The following is a 15621-nucleotide window of genomic DNA, read 5'->3' on the forward strand; positions in this document are numbered from 1 at the left end:
TAAAACCTGAGCCCGCGAACCTGGACATGGGTTAGATTCCAATTCTCTCCGTAAACCGTCTACATTATCTTGCAGCATGGGCGATCCCTCACCCCCGGGCGCATCCAGAACCCCGGACCTGGAGCGCAATGACAGCGGACACTTCCTGATGAACGAGACTGTTCGGAATTTCTCGTGGCAAGGTTTAACGGTTACCGTCAAAGATCGCGAAACAAAATCACCCCGCGATCTCATCAATGATATCAGTGGTGATGTGCAGCATGGTTTGTATCCTTGTCCATACTCTATATCAAGATTATCATATTGACACTATTTCGACAGGGGAGCTCGTTGCCCTAATGGGCCCGTCAGGCTGTGGCAAGACAACACTCCTCAACGTGCTTGCTCGACGTGCCGCGTCAGCTGGTGCGAAGGTTCTCGGGGAGAACTACGTGAATGATGCACAAATGGACTCGCGGAATTTTCAGCGGGTGACCTCGTACGTCGAGCAGGAAGACGTGTTGATCGGGTCGTTGACGGTGCAGGAGACATTGAAGTTCGCGGCGGATCTCTCGTTGCCCAGGTATGTCGAGTTGAAATAACAGCCGACCAATCCCAGCCATATATCCCGATACTTACCACTTCTATCTACAAGCTCTGTCTCGAAACGCCAGCGTATGGATCGGATCCGGACACTTTTGGAAGCATTTGGTATCCAGAACCAGGCAAATACGTTGGTGGGCACCCCGATCCGGAAGGGCATCAGTGGTGGTCAGAAGCGACGTGTCAGTGTGGCTAGCCAGCTCATCACCAATCCAAGGATCTTGTTCTTGGATGAGCCCACGAGCGGTCTAGACTCGACTGCCAGCTTTGAGGTGATGTCGTATGCAAAGGAGCTCGCGCGAGCCAATAATGTACGTTCATATCAGATGGGTTCCCTGCTGTTGTTAACATTGTTCATTATAGCTTCTCATCATTGCGAGTATTCACCAACCATCAACCACGACGTTTAAGCTCTTCGATAAGCTGCTGCTTCTCTCGGCAGGAAAAACATGCTATTTTGGGGCAATTTCGGGTGTAGAGAGCTACTTCAATGGCATTGGCTATCCAATCCCCACGCAAACCAACCCTGCTGAATTTCTCTTGGATACTGTCAATTCTGATTTTGCCAGCTCGAAGGACTTGGACGAAAACCGAGTCGAGGTCATTCAAACTGCCTGGGCAAACTCGAATGAGGCAAAATCACTAACAAGACAAGTGTCCGAGCGAGTACGCTCAGCAGAGAAACTTGCCAACAAAGCCTGCATGGAAGAAAATACTCGACCGGGGACGGTTTCGATTACTATAGCTCTGCTGCATCGCTCATTTGTTAAGTCTTACCGCGATGTCATTGCTTATGGAATCCGGATCGCAATGTATCTTGGTACGAAACATTATGCTCCTTTTAAAGCATACTGGAACTAATGTGGCATAGGATTGGCTATCATGATGGGCACAGTGTGGTTACGTCTTCATCCATCCCAGGATTATATACAGCCGTTTATCAATGCCATTGTGAGTTTTACATGTGGTTGAAATTGAAGGGATACCGATACTAACGTGGGATATAGTTCTTTGGCTCCGCGTTCATGTCTTTCATGGCGGTAGCATACGTGCCCGCATTCCTCGAAGACCGGGCAAATTTCACCAAAGAGCGAGCCAACGGCCTATATGGTGTGACACCATTCATGGTCTCAAACTTTCTCATTGGGCTTCCCTACCTGTGTATGTACACGATACTTCCTGCTATATGCCTGCTCTCTAACGTGTCTAGTTTTGATATCTGTCCTCTTCTCGATTGTCTCATACTGGCTCTCCAATTTCCAACCAACGGCAGAAGCCTTCTTCACCTGGGTTATGTGGATATTCCTTGATCTTGTGGCGGCCGAATCGCTAGTGGTCCTCGTGACATCGATATTCCCAAACTTTGTAATCTCCTTGGCGCTTGTCGCATTTGCAAATGGCCTTTGGATGAGTGTCGGAGGGTTTCTGGTTACGCCGAAGATTCTCAATCCGTTTTGGAAATATGTGTTCCACTACATCGATTACCAGGTATGATTTATGATGGGCTGCTATCAGAAGTTTATTTTCTTGTTAGAATGATCACTAACTCGCTTGGTACATGGAATAGGCTTATGTCTTTCAGGGTATGATGGTCAATGAGTTCTCCGAGAGGAATTACTCGTGTGGTGCCGGCTGTCGATGCATGTGGTCTACTGACCTGGAGGATCAGTGTCTCATCCGGGGCACTGGAGTGCTGGAGTCGTATGGGTATTCCACTGGTCGGACCGGGAAGTGGGTTGGAATTCTTCTGGGCATTATTGCAGGATATCGAGTCCTTGGGTGGATTGCTCTCTATCTGCGCAGGAATTAGGAGGCCGAGGGACTTGAGCTTCCTCAGGGATACTCTGGGTTTAATTGGGATATTGGTGCAGATTGAAGTGTATGCCTATATTTATTATCTTTGTGGATAATAATCGGATTGGGTGGACATAAATGATAGAAAAGTATTTGTTTTGAAAACCACATGTGCTTTCACCTGGGGAGCTTCATCCGGAATGGCAGCCACCTATGCCCCGATACCCTGAAGAGGCGCCACAATCCCCAAGAGAGCAAGTTACTGCAGATTCTGTAGTACCTTAGTAGCACGCTGGCCTTTAAGTATGGCCACGGAAACACTTGACTTACATGGCTGTTGTCTTTCGTACGACATCAGACAATGCTAATTACCCATCGAGTGCCGAAGCCTAACCCGGAGCATACATCGCCGTCATGAAAAAGGCTATCTGGAACTAGCGAATCATATCACTTACAAAGAGAAACGGGGTGATGCGATCAATATGCAAGTCATGTATACCGATGTACCATGTACATGAAACTTTCATAATGTTTCCGACGCTTCCTCTTCCTCCACTCGAAGCCCGATAGAAGCCTCTCGAACCGAGAAAGGAATAGAGTTGGACTGGTTTCCCCTCATATTCATCACCGGAGTACTGTATATCGGTAATCACAAAAGAGCGGTGAAGATCTCGACCTCGAGGAGCTGATGCCATCTCGCAGAACGAAGCAAGGGGGTGGCTCCCTTGACCTTGTTTTACTTCCCCGAGATAAATTATTGAATCACTGGCGGCAGATGTCAACGTGATCGCACTGAATTCGATATGCGAGGAAAGCTTGTTGGCTGTTTTGCCATGCAATCCAAATTCAGATATTTCCCCGTGCGTACAGCATGTTCCTAGTACTCCCGGGCCCGATGCGAAGGTCTATCGTGGTGCCCGTCAAAGGTATCACTGTAGAGGAAAGTGGGAAGGCAATACTGGAGCCGCATGGAGATCCTTAGTTATATTTGGAGCGGAGCCCTTTTCCTGGTTCAATTTTTCAGCCTCTTGGCCTGAAGATATCCACTTCGGCCCAATATAGGATTTCGATCAGCTCGGCAAACATACCCAGGGTCCAGGGTGTTTTGGATATTATCGGCTACGCTGTATAGTTTATATTGAGCATTGCTAGTTATAGCCTTGGAATGTTGTCATTCCCACACGTGCGGAGTAAGAATTCCACGAACCTCTTAATCTAAGGACGCAAGGGATGTGAAGGAATCCACAATGGCAATGATAGACCGTCCGTGCTGCATGTCATACCGATCTAGCTAGTTCTGCTTTCCGAGAGAAGGTTCCGGCCATTTAGTTCATCACTAGTACGATATAGTGTTCCGTGTATGGAGTACTTCGATACTTGTACAAATACATATACATATTGGCATTGAACCGATAGCACATTGTCAAAGGGTTTCCACCAAGTGTGAGTCACTAATGAGAAGTATGCAGGCGGAGAAGAAACAACGTCCAAAGATATCCTGCCACATGGACGAGGGACTCTGACGACGAATGCCATGCAGTGCTCAGTCCCTCTTCTGGTTCTAGTGCCGTTTGATGTCTGTGGTTTCTATGGTAAAAGTAAACCTGCCTCACTCCACAGTGGCGATTCTGCCAGGCTTCGTTGTCGACACATACAGGTGTCTGCCTACATCCTACATACTATAGGGGAGTACGGAGTGTAGTAGGAGTCACCTTAACAGACCTGAGTTGCAGCCTGGGTTGCAGGGTGTCATCCCCACCGACTTTTTCCCGTGTACCGAATACATTGTCATTGTACTTGAAACCCTGCATTGACCAACACGAAAATAACTGAAGAAAAGGATCCAACAACGAACAATCGGAGAGAAGGATAAACCGAATTACCCGGGAACCGAGTCATAGCCGATTTTTGCCAGAGGAACAGGTTCCTTTTTAATTGACAGGGAAGACCCTTTACGGTGGAGGCGATCATTGGGCCGCAAACCCGGTTGGGCCTTAGATGATGCACTTTAGGGAGAAATAGGAATGCGACATCACCGTATCCAGCAAAGTCCATTCAAACACGGGATAAAAAACGAAAAAGGGAAATTGTAGAAAAGGGAAAGAAGTAAAAAAGAGGTAAATAAAGATAAGAGTAAAGGTCAAGGCCAACCATGGATCCTAGGAATCAAACCAAGGATTTCCCCTCCAGCGGGTCCCGAGCTTAAATACATCTGTACTGGAAGTATTGCAATTAAGTATATTGTACCGAGTTACTATACAATAATATATAATAATTTCTTCGAGCTGATGACGATGTCCCCCACTTTCTTCTTTTTTTTCCTTTTGTGTTGGGTACCGAGAGCCTCTTCGTGAAACTTTTTGATTTTTCTTTTCCTTTTTTTTTTAACCCTGTGCCCTGTGCCTTCGGGTGTTTACTCTTCCTCCTTTCTCTTTCTCTTTCTTTTTCTCTATACTCCTCTCCTTTTTATAGATATCTTTCTCTCTCTCCCTTTAGATATCAAATCACCCCCTCACCTCTTTTTTTTTTTTTATCGCTGCCCATCGACTCCACTCTCCCCACTGGGTTCTAAGACCGTCAGGCAGAGGATCCCAAATTCTCAACCCAACCTCTGCAGCTGCAGTACGCTCCACCACTCATCGTCTGCCAGAGGTCATTTTCTATTTTCTTCCTTTCTTTGACCCAACGCTTCCGCCCGACTCCTAGCCTAACATCCCACTTCGATGGAGACGTTGCGATCTGAAAAGTACCATCTCGCTCTCTCCGCTTGACAGAACCCGTCGCCCGTCGCCTGCCATCGCCCGCTGCGATCGGCAGGTCCGCTTACTTGTTTGAGTGGCCCGCTTGGGTTGGGCACTGGGGAGAAGAGAAAGAGAAAAAAAAGGAAGCCCATTTCGTCAGATCTACGGGGTCGATAGAGGGGAGAATAATATCCATTCTGACTCATCGTCAAAGGGGAGCAGTGGCTTGCTGTAAGTTGAACATCTCTGGAGCCCTGTGGGAGCCACCCACGTCGCCCTTGTCAGAAACGGGACCAACCCAGTTTTTTTAATTTTTTTTTCAGACACCCGATCGCCTTGCAGCCCACATAATGGCCAGTAAGGGCCCCCGGCCTGCCTGCGTCGAAGATTACGACGAAGAACACCACGCCATCCTACCCGACACTAGGCTTTCTGCCAATATTGCTGCTGCCAATACAGCTGCCAAAATATCCTCCAGGTTGGAAAGATTCCAGGAGCCGCTGATCGACGGCGCCAGTGACTCAGGTTATTCTAGTCGCACCGCCGCTACGGTTAATAGCACCCAATCTGGGCCGTCGGGCGGAAAAAGCCCCCCGATCCCTCTTAAGCTGGACACCCCCAAGCGTAACGACCTCGCAAGGAAAAGTTCAACCAGAGAACGCAAGGACAAAGAACGATCACGACCCTCGCGCGAAGAGAAGATGGTTGGTGCCTATCCGGGCGCTGCCCATCATGCTCACGTGCCCCGGTCGTTGTCCAAGGCTCGTCGACGAGAATCTTCCCATGCCCGCCAATATCACGACAGTTACTACGATTACCCTACTCAGTACCATCAGTCAACCCCGGTTGACCATCGACAGACCGAATATTCCTACTACACCCAGCCACGCCCACCCGTCCCGGAATACTCATCGTCCCCGCACAATGCTCGATATCCAGCCGGCGCTATAGAGAACATTCACGTCAGTCACCCTGGTCGACCCAGCCGCTCCAATTCGTATCACACCTACCACCCAGACGGACGACCCATGAGTTTCCATGGTATGCCACATGGAATGGGTTCAGGAATGGCATCTCCGATGTACCCCCAGCACGGATACGATAGTCATGGCCCTCCACCAGCCAGCTCAGCGTACATGCACCAATACTCGTCATCTCCGTACGGACAATCCTCCTACTACGCCCCATCAGCCTCGGACTACCCCCCATCGGAGTATCCACGAGAGCGGTCCCGGTCCCGGGAGCCATCACGCCGTCGGTCTTCATCTATCTATACTGCGCCTAATCCCCCACCCGTGGACTCTGGGGGGTATGCGCCATGGTTTGATGATGAGCCACCTATGGAACACTATTCCTCGCGAGAAGTCCGTGAACGTCCTCCTACAAGACACCAGGAGCAGGATGAAGACTACTATCGGATGCCACCACCAGGAGCCAAGCCCAAGCCCAGGCCACAGATTCACCAGGCAAAGCGACCAGAGCGGCCAGAGCCACCACGGAAGATGCATACCTCTGCCGGTATTGTTCCCTCTCGTCGCCCATCCAGAGGCATGGACAGAGAACGAGGCATGGACAGGGACAGAGGCATGGACCGAGATATGGACCGCATGGACATGCCGGAACTTGCAGCTGCCTTGCCGGTGATTCAGGATCGGTCCCATCGTCGAATGTCAAGGGACGCCCCATTGCCAGAGAGAACCCATAGCCTACGAGATAACCGACGATCAACGTCCTACCAGGATGATCGACGGACTGCTCAGGTGGCCGTGGCGAGCTCTCGGCGACGGAAGCCAACCGAGTACTACTACGAGGAACCATCCAGCGCCGGCGACCTTGAAGACCGCGAGCGTGAAGCTGAGAACTACCAGGCAGCCCGATCCGGCCGAACCTCAACGGCTGCACTGCCTCTCTCCACAGAGGCCTTGCTCCCTACCAAAGCGTCTCACCGCAACGGGAGCGAGAGCGGCAGCCAGAATAGTCGGTCGAACAGCAGCCGCGGCAGTGCCACAGCCTCACGGAAGGAAGAAGACAAGAACATGACCCTCACATTGAACGGATTCCAAATTGGATTTACATCTGAAGCAGTTGCAGGCAAATCTATTAACATTCGTGCTGGGGACACCGGGGCTGTTCGGTTGAACATCGGCGGCCCGCGGCCATCCAAGCAGCATGTGAACGGTACCAGCTCTGATTATACGGGCGGCTCCAGCCGTCGGGAACTTGAAGATGTGGTGAGGCGTCCCCGGGATGATAGGCGGTCGGAACGATCAAGTCGTCGAGACAGCCAGTCGGCCTACGGGACTACTCGCTACCATTGATCTTGTTACCCACCCTGTTAGATGTGTTGTCCTTTTTTCGTGTTTTCGTTTTTCATGGTTAGGTATATTTTTGTTGTGATTCCATCTTGTGTCTGCATAGCCGTTTGTGGCTGGTCTTGTTCGTTTGTTAAAAGTTTCGATTGCTTTGCATATGTTGCGTTTTTCTTTTCTTTTTTTCTTCGGGATCGGGTGCTTGTGCAACAAAAAACAATGGTGATTACCAAAAGCGAGACTATGTTGGGCGACTTGGGAACAGGCTGGACTTTGTCATGAAGTCTAGAGTTGCCTGTTGCCCAACAGTCTCGCTAACCTGGGAGGACTTTTTGTGTGTGATTTCATTTGCAACTGCTGTCTCGATTTTTTTTTTATGTGTGCTTGGGCAAAATGGTCGGGCACAAACCCCATGATGATGTGTTTGTTATGGCGATATGATTGTACGATTCTGATGACCTGCAATGACAAGTCTGATGTGCTTTACTTTCTGATGTCTTCTTTTTGTCAGCGTTCCGTGTATAGCCTTTCTTGTTGGGCCTGTGTCTTTCTCCCGGTTACCTTGTTCGCGACTCCGAGTGGCGGAGAGAGATTATACCCATATCTGTTTACTTGTCATGTCTCAACAGGTCATCTTTTTCTTTTGGCCATATCTATGATTTTATGTGTCTTGTTGGTATTTGGTCCTGCTGGGGGCCTCGTAGTTTTCTTTTTGGGCTTTTTATCGATTCGGTTGATTTTCGCAGTCTCGCTGATCTCCTTGTCTCTTTTATTGTCCATCGGCCTTGATTCTTTTTCCTGCTTTTGCTGTTTAGTTGGTTTTGATACCCCGCAAGCTGTCTGGGCGCGATCACAGCTTTCGACCGTGTATGCCTCTCTCGGAGGCTTCCAGCGGGTGGCATTTGTCGACTTGATATAATTGATCCATAATTAAACCCCCTTTTTTAAACGCCATGTTTCAGATCTAGATAGAAGTCAATTGTGATCGACTCTTTTTAATAGATCGACCCACGGGTGGCCCAACTCTACCCGTCCACGGACCCGTGGATGTCTGGGCAGTGTGGGGGATGATGTAAGCGGGTTACCCGTGACAACCATGTAAACACAGATCCCCAGCCTCCCCTCCAACCTCCTCAATTTTGCGACGGAAATCTAGTTGAATCATATCTTGGTTGATATTTTTCCCATCTTCTTATCTTCAACCTCCTACTAATACCCATCTAGACACTGTGCTTCATTTCTGTCCACATTCCACACCCACATTCTATACCCACATTCCAGCGTGTCAGAGATCTATCTCTATTCACATCTGGTGTTGATCACTTCCTTCAATGTATGTTCATATACTTCATCTCTCAATTTTAACAATGCTCCACATGCTAATGATCTCATAGTGAGTCCAGTCTTGAGCCGGGTGCTCTTGACCACTCTAATATTCCATCATGCCTCCATTTTGGCCCATCGGGAACTCCCCCGACACTCCAGGAGCGATCGTTGCCGGACTCTATGTTCGGGATGCCAGCAATGAGAACATTGCCGATACATTATCTTCCGTCGACCCTAATACCCACAACCTCCTCCCACGTACCGACTCCTCGACAGAAGATTCCGGCAAGCCAAGATATGGCCAAGGCACGGTCGACCCACACAGCATCAAGATGCAAGGCTTGATGGCCTTGTTTGCCATTATTGGACTGCTGTTTGTCATAGGAGGAATCTGGTTCTTCTTCTGGGCCAAGAACGGCGGATTCGTCTGGCGCAAGGGCGACTGGGATGACTACAAGTCAACTGTTCTACGACGAAAGGGACCCGACGGAAAGACTCTCAGTAACGCCACAGCGAGTACCAAGCTCGGTGGCGGAAGTGTTGTCGGAAAGGGCTACACCGACGACGGATACTCGTTTACAGAAGGATCGTATACCGACACGGCGACAACTGTTACAGAGGAGAAGTCACGGCGCAAGAAGTTCAGAGAAACTGCCAAAGAGAAGCTCCTCCGACGCAACAAGCACGAGCAGTGGGAAGGCGCAGATGATGCCGACGTACGCGCATACCGAGAAGAGAAGCCCGCTCGCATTGGCGGCATGAACCGTGAAGCCGATGGAACCTACAACGGCAGCGACTACGACACCTCCGCCCCGCCTACCTCCTACCAACAGAGCGAGATGAGCCAATCTCATGATTTCGCCTACGAGCAGCCCCGCCGTCCACGCCGCGATCCCTCTGGCTTCTCGTTCACCCAAGGCAGCGAGGATGTCATCAGCCAAACAACCGAAGAGCCTCGTATCCGTGACCCATCCACCCGCCGCCACAACCGCCGTCGTGACCGTCGCAGCGAGGTTGCCCCGTCTGGTCCACCACCCGCGCCTTCATCTCGTACTAGCAGCCCCCGCACTAGCAGCCCTCGCAAGCAACGTGAGCGCCGCTCCGCACCCCAGGGTCACTTCACTGAGCCCTTGGATTTCTCATCTGCGGGTTCCCGTTCCGAGTACCAATACTCCAACGTTGACACCGAGGATTCCGGTACCAAGAGCTACAAGCATCCGATTCCGGGCTTGACCAAGGGATACCGCCGTGATGGACGGAGCCGTCGTCGTGATAGTCTGAGTGATAGTGAGGGCGAGACACAGTACTCTTGAATTGCGACTGCAGCTTGGGCTCGATTTTGATGTATGGGATTTGATTTTGAACGTTCAACAATTCTTTGGGTTATGGAATCAGCGTCTTTTTTACGGCAAATGCCGATTGATTTATGGATATGGATATGGGAATTTGTTTGGGTCATGTACATAATGAACAGAATCACGATACGAATGGATAACATCTCGATACAACATACGATGTTATCGGACTACCTGCAGATTTTCAGACGTGAATTAATGTAGGCTACCTCGGTGAAAATGTCGCTTCCATGAGCCGGTGCCATGAGACGGTGAGCGGTAGTTAAGTTTGTCCGACGTACATTTAGGTCTATACCAGTACTTCCCTCAAACCACAACCTGGGCTTGAGATATACCTGGGCATTGTTCCTTGCATATAGTCCACTACTACCTATCCCAAATTCTCGGTACCCGTCGTCAAGACAAGAACCCCGTTGTTGTTGACGACATGGCTTCCTGTACGTCATCGCCCTTCTAACTCCACACCATCCATTCTAACCCCCCGCAGCAACACCTCAGGATCGACGACCTCTTGTCATCTCCGGTCCCTCGGGCGCAGGAAAGGGAACCCTTATCCAAAAGCTCATTGACGCACACCCGAACACATTCGAACTAACTGTCTCCCACACAACCCGGCAACCACGTTCGGGCGAAAAAGACGGTATATCCTACCACTTTGTTTCCGTCGAGACATACAACACTCTCAAATCCAACGGAGGTCTGCTAGAAGATGCAATGTACACCGGTGACTTCTACGGCACGAGTAAAGCAGCACTCGCAGCGATATTCGACAAACAACTCATCCCTATTCTTGATATCGAGATGACTGGCGTGAAGCAGGTGAAAATAGACCCTGAGTTTGAGGCTCGATATGTTTTTATTAAACCGCGGGATCTTGATGTGCTTGAGCAGCGGCTTAGGGGTCGAGGGACGGAGAGTGAGGAAAAGATTCTGGCTAGATTGGATCGGGCGAGAAGGGAGCTTGACTTTGCTGAGACTGCTGGGTTTTTTGATCGAGTTATTGTTAATGATGATCTAGAAAGGGCTTATGTGGACCTAGAGAGGTTTGTTTTCGGGTTGGATTGATGTTGGCAATGTTCACATACTCACGACTTTAGAAGTTACTGTTAGTCAAAAGCGCTGGTGTAGTCGAGGCTTTGTATGGGGGCGAGCATTGCCGAGTGTGGTAGTCAAGGTTAGGGTTGAGATACTATGACCGTGTGTGTATGTGAGATCAACATCAACGTGTGGTCAATAAGTAGATCGAGTCTTAATCTATAATTCGATTACTACAAAAGAAGAGAGAGAAAATCATTGACACTATCTACAAACGCCTAACGCTGCTAGGTAGGGTATATGCACTACCCAGCTGATTGACTCCTAATATGCTCCATGCTCGCCGCACCATCTTGAAACCAAAGCATCATCGCCATCTTGCTAATATTATCTGACCCCCATCCCTTGCTATCCAGGTCTATCAGTTCAGGCGCAGACTTAAACCGCATAATCTCAACTCTTGAGTGTCGCAACCGATGAAGAAGCCATCGATTCACGAAAGTGCCTTTGTTGACAGGCTGTATGTGCGCGGACGCAAAGAAAGGCGATGAATCTTCAAATTCCGACGAGTGCAGCGGATCATTGTACGTCTGATCCTCCGGTTTCTCGGGCATGAAATGCTGTATCATCTCGTCTTCGTTATCTTCCTCTTCTGCGATCTGCGCGGAGCGAGTGGCATGTTCCGGGTGCGACTCAATATTATGGCGCGCTAGCTCTAGCTCGGTCTCAATCTTGGTCCTTTCATCTTGGTATCGAAGGAGGAAGTTGAGGGCCGCACTGTCGAGTGGGATACCGACTCGTTCGCGGAGCTCGCGTTGGTCGACTAGGACCAGGTATTCTGTCTCTAACTCTGACAGCCGTTCCGTGAGTATGCGTGCCTCGCCAACCATGGAAAGGTAATCAGCCGCTTGGGGCAATATTTCGTCTCCATAGTCAGATGTGTAGTCCGCCGAGGAAGATTCGGTGTCCGAGTCAATCTGTTGGAGGTGTGCCAACGAGCCACCTTGATACTTAAAGATGGTTTGCAGTCTTTCTAAGCGTATGTTGTAATCGTACTCCAGCTGAGCCAATTCCTCTTCTTGTCTATGATACTCATTTTCAAAGATGAAATAAGACGCTGTCGCAGCCTGGAGGTCGTTTATTATGTGATTGATAGCAGCAAGATCCTCATGAACGTTTTCGGCAGTTATGAGATTCAACTTGCTCCGTAACGCGACCCGTACATCATCTTCTTCATTACGTTTCTGTCGAAGCATATGCCGCACTTCCCGGATCCGATAGCGCTTGGCTGACACATCTTCATGTGCGCTTAGTACTTCTCCTATAAGCTTCGCCACATTGGCACTGGTGTCACGGGTTGATCCGGGAGGCGGCGCAGGCATGTCATACCAGTTGGTTGGCTCATCTATTTCCGGGGAGTATTGGAACTGGAAGGACGGCACGGATGACTCGGTCAAAGCATCATATTCATTCCATTGTTGGAGATTTCGTGGTGACCAGGACTCGCTTTTCGTGGCTTCATCCTCCTTGTCTACCAAGTCTAGTCCGGCAAAGCCGAATATTGGCGCTGTTGATGTTGTTCTTGGAGCAGAACCACATGAAGGAAGTGGCGATAATCGGTGCAGAGTTTCCGCTGCTGCGGAGCTCGATGCTCGAGCGCCCCCTTGCAGCTCCTCCCGCCATGAAGTTGGTGCAAATGAAAGGTTGGGAAGGCAGACTTCACTTCTAGTGCTGGTACAGCAGTCTGCCGTGGATGGCGGCTACATAGTGAGACCGTGATGAGCCTCGAGTATAATGCATATTGATATAGGTTAACTCACCTGGGATAAACGATCCCGTATGACCCCTGGCCAAGATGCCATTGTTAAAGCGTTTCAAAGTACCACCCGGTCATATTTCGCTAAGGAGATTATAGATCGACACATTCGAATGTTGGTAAGCAAGGTTGAACAGCCCTGGGGGAAACAATGCTATTGATAAAACGTGCAATTTTTAAAGAGCAGGAAATAGAGAAGCTTTGTCCTCGGAGTCAAGTCACACGATAACTAAGGGTTCTAGTGGGGTGAGGTTGTTAAAGGCGCAGTTACGCTTTGGTGCCCAAATGGAAATCTCCAATGACCGTTATTCCGTAATCTTCCTGGATTGCATTAGCGCCCGCGCTTCACTGTTCGGTTGGTTTCCCCGAGGGCAATGGTAAATCGTGAGCCAAAGCATTCGAGGTATATCAGCCACCAAATAAGTTATTCCCCTCATTCATCTGGGATCTCATTGGGATCCCACTTAGGGTCCGCGATCATGTGCAGGTTGCCAAATTCTCTTTTCCGCGAGTGAGCGCTTGCCAACAGACCAACTTGATCCGTGCCATACGCGCCATGCATATACTCCTATATGTATGTCTATTGAGAGACTGTTGATGTGAACTGTCCGAGCCGCATGGTATGGGTAGTTGAGGAGTTCCAGATGAAAAATATAGAAACCCCAAGTCTTATATTTTGTCTGCCTGATCTTCCTCAATTCCTAATTTCTTGTTCAGATATGTAAAAACCACGGCCTCGGACTGGGTACTTCATCCTGAGAGCAACCGATGGGTTCGATCCATCTACAACCATTCAGGTGAGCATCACGGGCTACATGAAGAATGATTGCAGTAACCGACCAAAACGGAAGGAGAGTTTCTTTACGAATGGGACTACCCAGGTGGCGCGTTAACTCCTGCGACAGCAGGTCAAGGTTCAAGGTTAGTTCTTCATTCTTTTCGTGTGGGAAGTCCAGGGAAGTAATGCGTTTAATAAAAGCGTCGCGGCGCGCCAACGAAGCACCTCCGGGTCCGCATTTCCCAAGCACAAAGATGCATATGGGCATCAGGCCCCATTCGTTCCAGGACCAAGCTGTCATGCAAGTCGCCTAGATCATGTACAGCGGCAGGACCCGCTCGATTACGGCCACACATATACCAATGATCGAATGGATTTCAATCACCACTCTCCACCCACCGGATACCAGCAGCCCCCCAATCATCGTGTGCATGATGGCATGTACCTAGGTGAAGGAACAGTAACAAATGACAAGGCGAGCAGTCCGCCTGAATGGAGCCCGGAATGCTGTACGAGGTAGCCAGAGAAACAACCGGTCGCAGAACAGGGCGTGCAAGCATATCCGACCGTGGCGAAGCCACCACCTCGTCAAGAAGTGATGCATCCATTGCGCGAGTCCACGTCGATGATCTGCAGGGATTTAGTCCCGGGGATCATCCAGCCTCGCATATGGTGCTACCCTATGGGGCCAGCAGTCACAGTCACCGCAATGACCTCATTCTGGGAGATGTCCAACGAAAGTATGACATGGAGGTGGTGAGTAATGATTTCTTGCTTCCTCCTTGATTGATTGGCTGATTTTGAGATGTAGCAAAATTCATTGGAACCAGCATACGTGATCCCCGGCAGTAACGGCGAACGTGAGACGCTGGATCCTCGTAAGCAACGGCCTAGGCACGCTTCATGCATACCCGAAACAATAAACTAACGATAATTCACACGGACCAGGCTACAAAAGGCAGAGCGATCCTCAGAGATTTTTCCGAATTGGCAGGGTTTGTTTACCTGTCAAATGCGTCTCATCTTTAAGGCCCTACTAATAATTGATTGCAATCATATAGGTCTTTTCGATGCTCTGGCATGAGAATACAGGTTGGCATGGAACTATACTCAGCGAGAAAGCTTCTCCTCCATCATCAAGCCCGTTCACCAGGGACAAGTATCAAGAGCCCATATACAGTAGCATCCAACGCATGGTCGTGGTCAAAGAGCAGAGGGGCTGCTGCTGGTGTGTGTACGTGTGAACATTCGCATCCAACGTCAATTGCATTGTATCATACTAATCCACCATTTCAGACCCATTACTACCTATAGTGGACAAGGTGTGGCCTCCAGATCTGATTCAGGTTTTGTAAATATTGTTTCTGCTCATTTTGTCTTTACAGCAAGGAAATACATGGTATGGTGTGCACCACCTGCGGTTATTTGATTCAATGAATAGCGATTTCCTTATGAACGCTTATTCTTCGGATTTCATGACATTTGTATCCGATCTTGAAAAAGAAGGGCAACATGATGTCGCTTGCAGTGAGTACCACAAGGAATGTCGGGGAACTATGTATATATCCCCATAACTGGAGATACCAGTGGTTTATGACAACTGGAAAAGGAAAATCACAATTGCACAATAAGTGAATCCTGCTGCAATGGTTGCAAAACGAGTGAAGACTTCATGGGTACTCGCCGCGAGCTATAGGCTGGTTTTGATATATCGGGTTCGAACACTCTAGGGTACATACAGGTCAATATCATCTCATCTTGAATTCTAATCCTAGCTTCTGCTAAGGATGAGTGATCTACAGGATGGTCCGTAGGCAGAAACTGTCCTTGTCCTGCCTCGCAGTGCGCTGTATGCCTTCGTTGTTGTACTGCTGTTCGCCAACCT

At 49.4% G+C, this 15621-nt stretch overlaps 6 protein-coding genes across 6 annotated transcripts; 5 read left to right on the forward strand and 1 right to left on the reverse strand.

Annotated features, from left to right (window-relative positions):
• Window positions 1-76: 76 nt before the first annotated feature.
• N7471_005378 (putative ABC transporter) lies at window positions 77-2392 on the forward strand (the record flags this gene model as incomplete). The annotated part of the gene is made up of 8 exons (XM_057278097.1): window positions 77-263; window positions 322-562; window positions 635-893; window positions 946-1402; window positions 1454-1533; window positions 1590-1743; window positions 1793-2070; window positions 2150-2392. The coding sequence occupies 8 exons, from the start codon at window positions 77-79 to the stop codon at window positions 2390-2392; spliced, it is 1899 nt and encodes a 632-aa protein (XP_057137707.1).
• A 3075-nt stretch (window positions 2393-5467) lies between these two features.
• Window positions 5468-7435, forward strand: N7471_005379 (uncharacterized protein; the record flags this gene model as incomplete). The annotated part of the gene is made up of 1 exon (XM_057278098.1): window positions 5468-7435. One exon carries the CDS (start codon window positions 5468-5470, stop codon window positions 7433-7435), a length of 1968 nt encoding a protein of 655 aa, XP_057137708.1.
• A 1433-nt stretch (window positions 7436-8868) lies between these two features.
• On the forward strand, window positions 8869-10065 carry N7471_005380 (uncharacterized protein; the record flags this gene model as incomplete). The annotated part of the gene is made up of 1 exon (XM_057278099.1): window positions 8869-10065. The coding sequence occupies one exon, from the start codon at window positions 8869-8871 to the stop codon at window positions 10063-10065; it is 1197 nt and encodes a 398-aa protein (XP_057137709.1).
• A 469-nt stretch (window positions 10066-10534) lies between these two features.
• Window positions 10535-11172, forward strand: N7471_005381 (guanylate kinase; the record flags this gene model as incomplete). Its single annotated transcript, XM_057278100.1, has 2 exons — window positions 10535-10544; window positions 10595-11172. The coding sequence occupies 2 exons, from the start codon at window positions 10535-10537 to the stop codon at window positions 11170-11172; spliced, it is 588 nt and encodes a 195-aa protein (XP_057137710.1).
• A 275-nt stretch (window positions 11173-11447) lies between these two features.
• Window positions 11448-13004, reverse strand: N7471_005382 (uncharacterized protein; the record flags this gene model as incomplete). The annotated part of the gene is made up of 2 exons (XM_057278101.1): window positions 11448-12902; window positions 12963-13004. The coding sequence occupies 2 exons, from the start codon at window positions 13002-13004 to the stop codon at window positions 11448-11450; spliced, it is 1497 nt and encodes a 498-aa protein (XP_057137711.1).
• A 672-nt stretch (window positions 13005-13676) lies between these two features.
• N7471_005383 (uncharacterized protein) lies at window positions 13677-15121 on the forward strand (the record flags this gene model as incomplete). The annotated part of the gene is given in 8 exon segments (XM_057278102.1): window positions 13677-13755; window positions 13810-13879; window positions 13938-14245; window positions 14257-14496; window positions 14567-14614; window positions 14685-14731; window positions 14798-14966; window positions 15033-15121. Coding segments are annotated over 8 exon segments (1020 nt in total), but the record flags the coding sequence as incomplete, so codon positions are not given.
• Between the last annotated feature and the right edge of the window lie 500 nt (window positions 15122-15621).

This window comes from Penicillium samsonianum (genome assembly GCF_028829775.1).
Source record: "Penicillium samsonianum strain IBT 33392 chromosome Unknown utg000003l_segment0_segment0, whole genome shotgun sequence".
Taxonomy (NCBI): Eukaryota; Fungi; Ascomycota; class Eurotiomycetes; order Eurotiales; family Aspergillaceae; genus Penicillium; species Penicillium samsonianum.